The sequence below is a fragment of the Bombyx mori genome, chromosome 21, assembly GCF_030269925.1.
Source record: "Bombyx mori chromosome 21, ASM3026992v2".
NCBI lineage: Eukaryota > Metazoa > Arthropoda > Insecta > Lepidoptera > Bombycidae > Bombyx > Bombyx mori.
The window spans coordinates 12,982,345-12,994,778 of NC_085127.1; the positions used below are offsets into that span (position 1 = coordinate 12,982,345).

Consider the following 12,434-nt stretch of genomic DNA (forward strand, 5'->3'; position numbering starts at 1 on the left):
TTTCAACACCTTAGTCCATAATGCCCAAGCACGCAGCCGAGAATAGATTGAGTTGACGCAAGATAGTCCACGCGATAATTATTCAGAGATACCACGGCCCACAGCATTGAGGTTTACACTCGCAAGGAGGAAGAGAGGCGAAAGCTTATTGGTGTTAGGCTTTAGATTAGTTTAATCAGTTTGATTTCATAAGTGGCACAAGTATTATTATATGAATAATACTGCCGTGAACCACTGTTTTTAGAAAATAGTCGTTATTGAATAGAAATGAGACTTTTAATTCAAGTGACATGGTGAGTTGCGGTATTTGCGTTTTATGTCTATAGGTTGCGACAACTGCGTAATATCATGAGGGCCGGTAGTTGATATACCTAACCAGAGCAATGGGATTGCGTTTTCAGCCCACAGATATCCATTGCTCTATATGGCCACCCCTAAGGTTCGCTACAATAGCCGGTCCTGTGCAGCCTGCATCCAATGGATTTCTACGACTTTTAGAAAGTCATCTGTCCACCTCGTAGAAGGAAGGAGGAGCAATGAGAACAAACACTTAAAATTAAGCTTACTACCAAATTATCACCAAACAAATTCAGCAAATGGTAATAAGCTACAAAGTTGATTGAGAGAGACTTGACACTTCACTAGCTTTACACATTATTTTTGTAAAAAGAATAAAAAAGAATATGTAAACATAATAATCTCTCCCATAATAATAATCCTGTATCTTCTCATGATCGAATAATACGCTGCGTGATTAATGAAAAAAAAAACTCAACAAATTCACAACTTGACGGATTCAGAGTAATATGTTTTTATTCACTAACCGTTTTGTCTTGTAAGAGACTAATTCTGCAGTTAAGATGAGCGTCCTCCCCTAACTGAACTGTGATCTTCGTGATGTTACCCTCAGGAGTGTCTTCGAAAGTTGGACCATATTTCCTGTCATGGTCAAAATATGTATTCTTGGCTGACACAACATGAGGTACCACATCAACTCTTGGGGTATCTTTAATCGTTGTATCGCGTGCAGGTTGGTCTGTTAAGTTTTCCGTCGGATCCCCTGTGGGCTGTGGTACTTTAAAGGATTTTGTGCTATCGATTGTCGAGTTTCCTAGCCGAAGCATAACTGGTGCTGGTACCATGACAGTGTTGAGTGCGTAGAAAGACGTTACGGTCGGTGTTTCGTCTGTAGACGATAGTGATGATGTTTGTTCTGGAAAGGAAATAGACAGAGTAACCGAAAATCAGTCCTAAAGTAGGGCATTATGGTCGCAATCTATTTATTGCTTCACGGAAAAATTGCAGCTATTTCAATAGCATTCAGTGAATTGTCTTACTTCTGCTCAGGGAAGAATTAATGACTCTTATTCTGGTTTATTAACTATCTTTCTATCTTAGCAGTTCTAGCATATTCTTCTATCTTTCTAGCTGAGTACCTGTGGAATACGTCTATTCAAGCTGCTATAGAATCTTTGCTAATAAAAGTGCAATGTCCACTGGTGGCTATACCAGTTTCCAAACGAAGATAAATCAGGGATTTTACTTGTGTGATTGGTACTCTTTGAAATAAAAGTTAGTAATACTTGCCAGTGGTTAATTGGCACAGGACTATCTGTGTAAGGAAGAACACGCCCACACTCCACATAGCGCCTGAACGAGGCCAAACCCCTCCCAAGGCTTCATAATCTGAAACAACATACAAACACAATTCAAGTTCTGCTACTTCCAAACAATTTGTCTTAGTTTAACGCAGGGCCTAAGCGTAACAAAACCAGTGCAGCCCTAGGTCTAACAAAACTGCTGGTATTAAACATGCATTTTACACTACTCAATAATCAGACAGCATTTATTCTAATTTTAAAATTAAATTTGAAGAACTTTAAGCTATGTGCTTAAGCTCGGCAGCTTATTAACAATATCAATGTACTAGTAGTAGCAAGATAATTTTAAAAACATCTCACTATAAATAAACATAACTAATTTCCTGTGATAATCACTCGAAATTCGATATGAGTCCTTCGATGTGCTTTCTCTGAAGAACATCTAATGAAAATCTAAAAATATCACTATCAGAAATCAGAGATTTAATTGCGACTCGATATTTACTTAAAAGACCCGGATAATCCCGCAATGCTTTTGTTACAATCGGGATGGGCATCTAAATAATAATAACTTATAACTTGGAACAAATCACGCACGGTCATCCGGACCCAAATTAAGATACCCGGGTACCCGTAGTACCAGAGACTGACACACATACTAAAATATATGTTTAAATATATATAAATAAACAGAAAATCATCGAGACAAAGAATAAACAAATTGTTCATCAAACGAAAGCTTGCTCGATCTGGGATCCAAATCTACGACTCCCGACGCCAAAATCAGGGGTGCTATCTACAACACCGCCGAGTCAGTCAAATCTAGGCATCTAAAAACTCTATTGTTTTTTCTACCCAGAGCCTAGTTCGTTCAGAATATTCACGCTCACATCGCATTGAATACCAACGGCGCTATCTGTGAGCAACTGTTGGATTACTTTTTGCTCATGTATGTACACACAGTTCGTTTGCGAACAAGTTAATGAACGTCGCCAGTCTGTAGCATGTTTTGAATCCTCTGTATTGTTACGCGCTGGGGTTCGGGATAAATAAAAATTCTACCGAAGTACAATTCAATACTTTATTAACACTTAGAACACTTAAAAACGAGCACTTTAAAATTCTTAATTCACTTCTTCCGCTTCACTTCAGGTGATCCGTTCGCTGTTCCGCTTCGAGTAGATCCGTTTACTGACTTCGTGACATGACATGACATTCGTGTACTGACGCGTGCAGAGATGGCACGACGTATAGTCGATACGACATCACTAGATTTATCGGAAACATTCTGGGCAAGTCGAGTAGCTGCGATGTGTGTTTCTACTATCTGACAAATAGATGGCGCTGTACTTCACGAGCGTTCTCGATGTTACTAGTTCCTTTGATATTCGTTTCTGCTATTCTGCGATAGATGGCGCTACTTTACCGGTTTTTTTAATTGCTTAGATGGTTGGACGAGCTCACAGCCCACCTGGTGTTAAGTGATTACTGGAACCCATAGACATCTACAACGTAAATGCGCTACCCACCTTGAGATATAACTTCTAAGTTCTCAGTATAGTTACAACAGCTGCTCTATCCTTCAAACCGAAACGCATTACTGCTTCACGGTAGAAATAGGCAGGGTGGTGGTACCTACCCACGAGGACTCACAAGAAGTCCTACCACCAGTAAAATTTGTGTTTTCACTATCTAACAATAGATCGCGTTGTACTTCTCGAGTGTTCTCGAGTTGATGATTAATATTCGTTTCTGCTATTCGGCGATAGATGGCGCTACTTTTACCGGCGTAACAGTTTTATTGTGGCATTTTAAAAAGTTGTTGAATAGAAGGATGCTCTTTATCGATTCTATTTCAAGACCAGAAAGAGGCATACTTAACAGAATCGGATTGACTCAGTTTTCATTAAAAAGTCTCGTTTAATCTAATTTGAATTGAAATTGCTCCGAAATTGGTATAGGGCTGCTGTATTGTTACATCATCTGCAAGTTCATCAAAACTTGATAGAAAAATTAATAATTTAACAAAATAATAATAAATCAAATTCCACAACCCTATAATAGGATGATCAAGAAACAATTAAATTTAATTCCCATCCTCTAACCCACATCAAAATGTACACTTTACTGGTTTCGGTAAATTTCTTGTATAATTTAAGGGCGATCTCAACCCCAATTAGGAACGGACTCGATACACAAGGTATACCCCCGAAAGGGATGGCTCTTCTTGATAAATTGAGATAGGCTGGCTAAGCTGTCGATACCATTCGATTAAGTACTTAAGGATATTGTGAACTTAAGTTACCGCGTATAAGACACTTGGCTGTGTCGTCTATAGACTAGCATCACCTTTTTTCGTGTTTGGTAACTGGTCATTCACCGAAAAATGGTCAATAATGTTCTTTGAGTATTATATTATTAGCGTGCTGTGATAGCCAACTAGCCTTTATTTGTCATAGGGCCTATTAAAAATCTGTACGGGCAGTTATCACTATACTACAAATTTTTACCTCGAAACAATCATATGTAAATAATTTTCATCAAAGCAATTCGGAAAAAAACATGCGAGTTTGGGTTTCTTCTACTTAATAGGGTGAGCTGATTAATTAACTAATTAATGTAAATTCATTTTATTGACACCGCTGATCTTTTGATACAATGTCCAGTGAGATCGCCTTCTTGTCTAATTGGCTTCATTTTATTGACGCCGCTGATCTTTTGACATAATGTCTAGTGAGATCGCCTTCTTGTCTAAATGGGCTTCATTTTATTGACGCCGCTGATCTTTTGACATAATGTCTAGTGAGATCGCCTTCTTGTCTAAATCGGCTTCATTTTATTGACGCCGCTGATCTTTTGACATAATGTCTAGTGAGATCGCCTTCTTGTCTAAATTGGCTTCATTTTACTGACGCCGCTGATCTTTTGACACAATTCTACAAAAACACAAACAACTACAAACACATGCTTACGCAAAATCGTTTTCTGTACAAGCAGTTATACTTTGGAATTCCCTCCCTCCAAGCATACGAGCGTGCAAAACCATAGCAGCGTTCAAGAAATCTCTTAAGGAACATTATTTATCCTTACCATCTTAAATAAATTTTATATATTTGTGTAATGTATTATAATATAAAGTAAGTATATGTGTGTATGTTATATATATGTATGTGTGTGTGTGTGTGTGTGTGTGTGTGTGTGTATTTGTATGTATATATATTGTTTTGTATCTTGTAATATGTATATATTACTATATGTAATGTTTACTGTATGCACTAGGTTTGTGTTCCTAATTCTTCTTTCTTTTTGCGGGTCTACTGGAAGAGATTTCAGCATGAAATAAGTAGTGCCCTTGTACTCTGTATCCTTATTGACGTGTCTTTTCTAACAGCTGTGTGTACAAATTATATTTAAAAAAATGCTAGTGAGATCGCCTTCTTGTCTAAATCGGCTTCATTTTATTGACGCCGCTGATCTTTTGACACAATGTCTAGTGAGATCGCCTTCTTGTCTAAATCGGCTTCATTTTATTGACGCCGCTAAACTTTTGACAAAATGTCTAGTGAGATCGTCTTTATGTCTATCGGTTAAGTAATTACTATCAGGCTTAATCACACAAATTTTGCATTTATTATTTTAGCTTTTCAGATTATATGAATTTTGGTTGATTGAGAAGTTGGGTAGGTGGTGTCATTGTTAGACCGTTGAGAAATCTTCAATCAGAAGGTAAATGGTAGTTAATATCTTATTAATGTAGTATGCGGACAACCAAACGAGAGAAAAACAACTATGGATTTTATGATGACAAGAAGTCTTCAAGTTCAACATTGGAATTTCAAATTCATGCCAAAGGATAATGGTGCGTCACAAGCTCCATCAGATTCAACCAAGAATATGACTAGAAAAAAATATAGTAAAGCAGTAGTCAATACAAAAAAGGCTTCTAGTGATTAAGAATAAATTGGACAATAAAAAAAAACAATAATCACAAATGTAGAAAAAAATGCAAGAAATTTCAAAGGGAATTATTTCAAAGTGTATTCGGGTCAATTAATTTTGTTCACGAGAAATCGTGACGGATACGCTGCGGGCCGATCCGGGAACTGCCGCAAATTATCTTCAATCCACAAAGACGAAGATTAAATTTCTAATTGTTACAAGCTCTATTCTCACAGTTCTTTGGTGCCCTTCAACCCGAAGAACTTCGGAGTTAAGAACTAGGCAATGAGCGTTTTTAGGTATAAATCTACAGTGGTTTTTACGGATGTTCCGCTATATCTACCGAACCATGGATCCGATTGACTTGAAACTTGGTATCCTATCTAACTATGGTTTAAATATGCATTACTAATACATTAAATCAATTAAAAACAATACACAAACTACCGTGTATTTGACACACACACACACACATATATTTAAACTCTTTGTTTATTGTCAAACTTTTGTTGTTGCTTAAAGCCGGTGGTCAAATTGAGAATAGATTAATATTGTTTATCTTTAACATTATTTGTCTATAGTGTAGTCTTAGCGAAATCTGTGATTATGGAATTTGACAATAGAATCATAATCTATACTAATATATAAATCTACAGTGGTTTTTACGGATGTTCCGTTATAACTACTGAACCGTGCATCCGATTAACTTGAAACTTGGTACCTATCCATGTAAGAAAATACATGTACTTAATGGATAGGCTAATATTTATATGAGTGTTGGACTCCCTACATCAGTTGCGGGGGCGTTAATGATGAGAATCTTTGACGAGGTGAGAAATAATAATGTCAATTTTAAATGTCCAGCGAAGTGGACGGGTACAGCTAGTTATTACCTAAAAACAATAACTATTGATGGTATGACATTATTGTTCCATACAGTCGTTCATCTCTTATTTAACTGCTTAGGTAAAAATTCAAGTCGATGCTGAAGGCATCACCTGCCAAGATATATTGTGTTTGTAGCCTCAGCAGCTTAAGCTCTGCGCTAACGAATCAGTCAGAATATATGCGACTGCCTATTTCTGCCGTGAAGCAGTAATGTGTTTCGGTTTGAAGGGTGGGGCAGCTCTTGTAACTATACTGAGACCTTAGAACTCATATCCCAGGGTTGGTGGCGGCATTTACGTTGTAGATGTCCATGGGCTCCGGTAGCCACTTAAAATCAGGTGGGTCGTAAGGTCGTCCACCCATCTAAGTAAAAAAAAAGCGAACCAGTTATGCGCTTTAGTTTAAATATTAGTACAGCTGTTATAAAATGTGATTGATACTGCAATGTCAAGGTATTGGCTTAATTTACATTATCATGTCCATGACAACCTAACAGACGACATTCCGTGACCTTGTCCAGGTATCTCGTGTAATTAAAAAATACAAAAGTAAAGATGGCAGACGCAATAAAGAAATTCAACTAACACCCAGCGGTCATGAGCTGTCAATGGCAAGAAAACTATCTTGATCTGATCTCTTCAGACATAGAAAGCTTTTAGGTTCAATTAAAAAGCCATCAAGCGGCGGTCAGATGTGTGGTGTCGAAAAATAATAACATCCCCCCGTCTCCTCCCATGGGTGTCTTGAGAGGCGATTATGGGTTTATCCAGATAAGTTTTTTTATTTTTATTGCTTTGATGGGTGGACGAGCTCACAGCCCACCTGGTGTTAAGTGTGTACTGGAGCCCATAGACATCTACGGCGTAAATGCGCCACCCACCTTGAAATATACCTAAGTTCTAAGGTCTCAGTATAGGTACAACGGCTGCCCCACCCTTCAAACCGAACGACGAACCGACGACCTGTTGAAGGTCGCGAGAATCCATTAAATGCAGACAGCGTAGTGCCATCATTATGGCGAAGCTTGGAGAAGGCCTATATCCAGCATAGGCTATATCCAGTCTGTGAGCTGAAAAATAGACGAACTCGCGGTAAGTCTTCAAATTGAAACGGGAACTAGTAATGGCATCAGCTTTCAATTTCATCCGGTAACCAAGCCTTAGTTCATTGAATGCTTCCAGTTCAAGTTTAAGAGACAATGAATATTAATCAACTGTGATATTGTTTGGTTTAATTAGTGTTCCCCTCCTAACTACACCTGTGTGTCAAAGGTTACGTACAAGGTTAACAGTGTAGGCTGTGTGAAAATCTATTTAGGCATTTACATAGGTTTGTTGCGGCAGTAAAGCTAACTGTTTACCATGATACAGCTCAGATCTGGTGGAACGTATTGTGAGCTCCCACAGCCAAACTCACTTTATTTCTGCCGTTAGACATTAATGGATTCTGGTCTTAAAGAAATGGACACTTTCATAAAAAATAATTGTGACACCAATTTCATGGCTGGTAGGACCTCTTGTGAGTCCGCGCGGGTAGGTACCACCACCTCGCATATTTCTGCTGTGAAGCAGTAATGCGTTTCGGTTTGAAGGGTGTGGCAGCTCTTGTAACTATACTGAGAACTTAGAACTGATATCTCAAGGTGGGTGGCGGCATTTACGTTGTAGATGTCTATGGGCTCCAGTAACCTCTTAACACCAGGTAGGCTGTGAGCTCGTCCACCCATATAAGCAATAAAAAAAAAAATGCCCAAAGGTAGATTTAAAAAAATATATATATATATGTCGCATCCGGGTCAATAGTTCGGAATATCAACGATACACAAACGTCAAAGTGACAGAATGGCCGTGTCGTGGTTGACGACTTTTAGTAATATTAAGACGGTGGTTTTGATTATTATTTTAAATGATGAAATGTTGTTTTGATAAATATCACAAAATGAAGGGTAGACTCCGTAACGTCACAGTTATAAAATGGCGGTACGTGGACAGAGTCGTGGCATTCCGTGTCAGACAGTAATTCTGTCCGTCTTAGTCAGTGAGTCTCTGTCAGTCAGTCAGTCGGTCAGTCGGTCTGTCGGTATGTGCAACGAAACTGTCGGTTTACCCTGTCATTGTGAAAGTTGTGTGTGTTGAGTTTCAATAATTATTACTGAAAAGTTTTATTGACTAAACTGAGTTCAATCGAATACAAGCGATGACGGAACCTACCGCTCAGCCATCCCTGACGTGTGCCGACATCAGAAGTGAGATCAGGACTCTACTCTCACTGGCGTGACGTGTTTGAACATGTTCGAAGTACAGCAAAAAAAAAAAACATGATGCAGATCAGAATACTTGTAGTGGTACGCCACAAGAGCGTGAATGCAGCATACGTAAGTCATGTAATAACGTCTCTGTTACCTCGATGGAAGATCTGAGCCACGAAGAAATCGTCACATCTTACGTTCTGGCTCATGTTGCCCAGTTTGACCGTCGACTTCATCACATGGCATTTACTAGCGGAAATACAACACGTAACAAGCTATTGCAAGAAATTAAGGCAAGTGCAAATTTCAAGTGAAACTTCGATCGCAATAATGGATCTGTCATGACGAGTGGGTAGTTCCGACAAGAATTATTTTAAGCGGCTGACTTCTGCTAGAGTTACATTGCACTAGTGTGGTAAACCAGGACATGAGACTGTGAATTGTCGCTGAAATTTTAGAATCTACTAGATTCAATACCAATAACACTACACGTTCGATGACTTCGGGCTCCAGCAAGCAAGCAAACAAGAAAGCAAGCAAGTTTCCGTGGGGAAGAAAAATTGACACATCTGAAGTCGTCGTGACCTGTAAGATAAGACGTCCGGTGCGTTCGTGTCTGGCGATGCGGCGGCGTTCGGGTTCCGCTGGCGGATGCAGGTTTTTCCGGTGAAGTGCGTGCTTGTGCGTGCTTGACAAGTGTTCGCGGTTGGCTTCCTCAGTGTGGGAGTAACATCGTGTAGGAGAGGTGGAACCCGTAAAATTGTAGTTTGCGTGGTGGCTGGTAAGATTTGTTGCGGTAAGAAGTTTGCATGGTGGTAAAATGTCTTGTGAGTCTGCACAGGTAGCCGGAGGTGAGACTTCCGCGGTCGCGGCCCACCCAGTCTGCGAGAACCGGGCAGATCGCCTCGACGGTACGGAGGCCGGCCGACGGGTCCGCCAAACGACGAGACCACTCCTCCAGCACGGACTGCCGAGATTGGAGCCTCCGCGCTCCGGCTGCACTTGCGCTAGGGCGCGCCGCCTCGTAGGAGACTGTGAGGTATCCTTGAATGACTGACTGCGATGCCGCAGCACGGCGACGTTCTCGTGGGTAAGAGCGTGGCACCAGACGGGTGCTCCGTATAGTGCCGTCGACCGCACGGGTACCATCACCCTGCCTATTTCTGCCGTGAAGCAGTGGTGTATTTCGGTTTGAAGGGTGGGACAGCGGTTATAACTATACTGAGACCTTAGAACTTCTATCTCAAGGTGTGTGGTGCGTTTACGCTGTGGATGTCTATGGGTTCCAGTAACCACTTAACACAAGGTGGGCTGTGAGCTCGTCCACACATTAAAACGAAGAGCGTAATCAAACGAAATTGGATCCGAAGTTTAAAGGGCCGTTTAAAGTAGTTGAAGTATTGGATGGTGACCGTTACACATTGAAAGCTTCAAATTCAAAACGTACTTACAAATACCCACACGATAGGCTAAGAAAAATGCCAGCATGACACATACCAGTCGAGGTTGATGTAAATGAAGAGCAAGCTTAAATTGTGGTGAAATCTCGAGTAAGGATAGTCTATCGGCCGTATTGTGTTCGACCGTACCAGTAGCTATTACGTAGTCGTAGCCCGGTAGAAATCGGTGTCTCTTGAGGCAACTCAAGTAGTCCGTGGGTGCGCGGTGCGCGTTTGGCTCTGGCGGAGGTCGGGGTCTGTAAAGACCATCGTGTGTAGTCAGCGGGTGATGCACACGGGCGATCCACGCTGTGGATGCGCATCATGAGGGCAATTGCGATTGCTGGTCGGCTGGAGAGCCGTGGCGTTAGATATTTTTACTCGGAAGTTTTCTTTGATCTGAGTTCTTGTAAGCTATGCCTGATTTGTACAGAGTAAATTTGAAGTTTGATGAACGACTGTGGTACGTGCTCTGGCTGATGAATAGTGAACTTTGTATACCCTATTGTTTGATTTGGTTAAAATGAAACAGTTTAAAGCTTTGATGACTTTAAATTTTCCGATAAGTCGTAAAGTGTAGTCAGGAGTGATCGAGCGGAACAAGTGTTCTCGTGGATGTTTTTGATTGTAGGTTAACCATCACGCGAGGACGTGTACAATCAGGAAGGCCGTGTCCCAATCGACACGTGATTGCTGCAGCCAGTACGAGATATGGGACGCAAACGCCGTCTGTTGGCGCTCGATGGGTCAACTATTCACCGGCCGAGCGGAGCGACGTGCCGGTAGCTGTATAATATCGAGTATTTTTGGTAAATGAGAACAATCTGGTGAGTCGTATTATTTTTATTTGGATTTTGGTGCCGAATGTTCTCTTGTCGAGAAATCTATATGCGATGGTTCTCATAAAAGGACTGTTGATTAGAGTCACAGGGATGACTGTTGATATGTGAGTCACAGGGATGACTGTTGATATGTGAGTCACAGGGATGACTGTTGATATGTGAGTCACAGGGATGACTGTTGATATGTGAGTCACAGGGATGACTATCATTGAACACTTGTAGTCACAGGGATGACTATCATTGAACACTTGTAGTCACAGGGATGACTATCATTGAACACTTGTAGTCACAGGGATGACTATCATTGAACACTTGTAGTCACAGGGATGACTATCATTGAACACTTGTAGTCACAGGGATGACTATCATTGAACACTTGTAGTCACAGGGATGACTATCATTGAACACTTGTAGTCACAGGGATGACTATCATTGAACACTTGTAGTCACAGGGATGACTATCATTGAACACTTGTAGTCACAGGGATGACTATCATTGAACACTTGTAGTCACAGGGATGACTATCATTGAACACTTGTAGTCACAGGGATGACTTAGTTACTGTGTACATGAATTGTACGGGGAGAACTTGCAGCAGTAGTAAATCACTTATTTTCGTTTGTGTAATCTTTCAATGTCGTTATAGAATTTGTGATGACACAAGACTTTTATGTTAGTAGAGTGGTCAGATATGGCCGAGCGTGAATGATACTGTGCGGTATTGGCTTTTGTTTCAGATTAACACACGAGGACGTGTGTAACACAGGATGGCCGTGTCGCATCCGGGTCAATAGTTCGGAATATCAACGATACACAAACGTCAAAGTGACAGAATGGCCGTGTCGTGGTTGACGACTTTTAGTAATATTAAGACGGTGGTTTTGATTATTATTTTAAATGATGAAATGTTGTTTTGATAAATATCACAAAATGAAGGGTAGACTCCGTAACGTCACAGTTATAAAATGGCGGTACGTGGACAGAGTCGTGGCATTCCGTGTCAGACAGTAATTCTGTCCGTCTTAGTCAGTGAGTCTCTGTCAGTCAGTCAGTCGGTCAGTCGGTCTGTCGGTATGTGCAACGAAACTGTCGGTTTACCCTGTCATTGTGAAAGTTGTGTGTGTTGAGTTTCAATAATTATTACTGAAAAGTTTTATTGACTAAACTGAGTTCAATCGAATACAAGCGATGACGGAACCTACCGCTCAGCCATCCCTGACGTGTGCCGACATATATATATTGCTTAGATGTGTGGACGAGCTCACGGTCCACCTGGTCTCAAGTAATAAACGAAGTTCATAGACATCTACAACGTAAATGCCGTCACGCACCTTGAGATACGAGTTCTAATGTCTCAGTATAGTTACAAGGGTTGCCTCACCCTTCGAACCGAAACGCGTTACTGCTTCACGGTATAAATAGGCAGAGTGGTGGTACCTACCCATGCGGACTCACAAGACGTCCTACCATCAGTAA

General features: G+C 40.7%; 1 protein-coding gene across 2 annotated transcripts in view; it reads right to left on the minus strand.

The window, feature by feature from the left end:
- LOC101740282 (uncharacterized) overlaps positions 1 to 12,434 on the minus strand; it is a 143,566-nt gene that overhangs the window by 15,653 nt on the left and 115,479 nt on the right. For both annotated transcript variants that reach the window (XM_038018501.2, XM_038018500.2), the window contains exons 2-3: positions 1,588 to 1,686; positions 825 to 1,213 (exon numbers count right to left, since the gene is read on the minus strand). In XM_038018501.2, coding sequence (XP_037874429.1) covers positions 825 to 1,213; positions 1,588 to 1,645 — 447 coding nt within the window. In that variant the 5' untranslated portion in view covers positions 1,646 to 1,686. The remainder of the gene's footprint in view (positions 1 to 824; positions 1,214 to 1,587; positions 1,687 to 12,434) is intronic.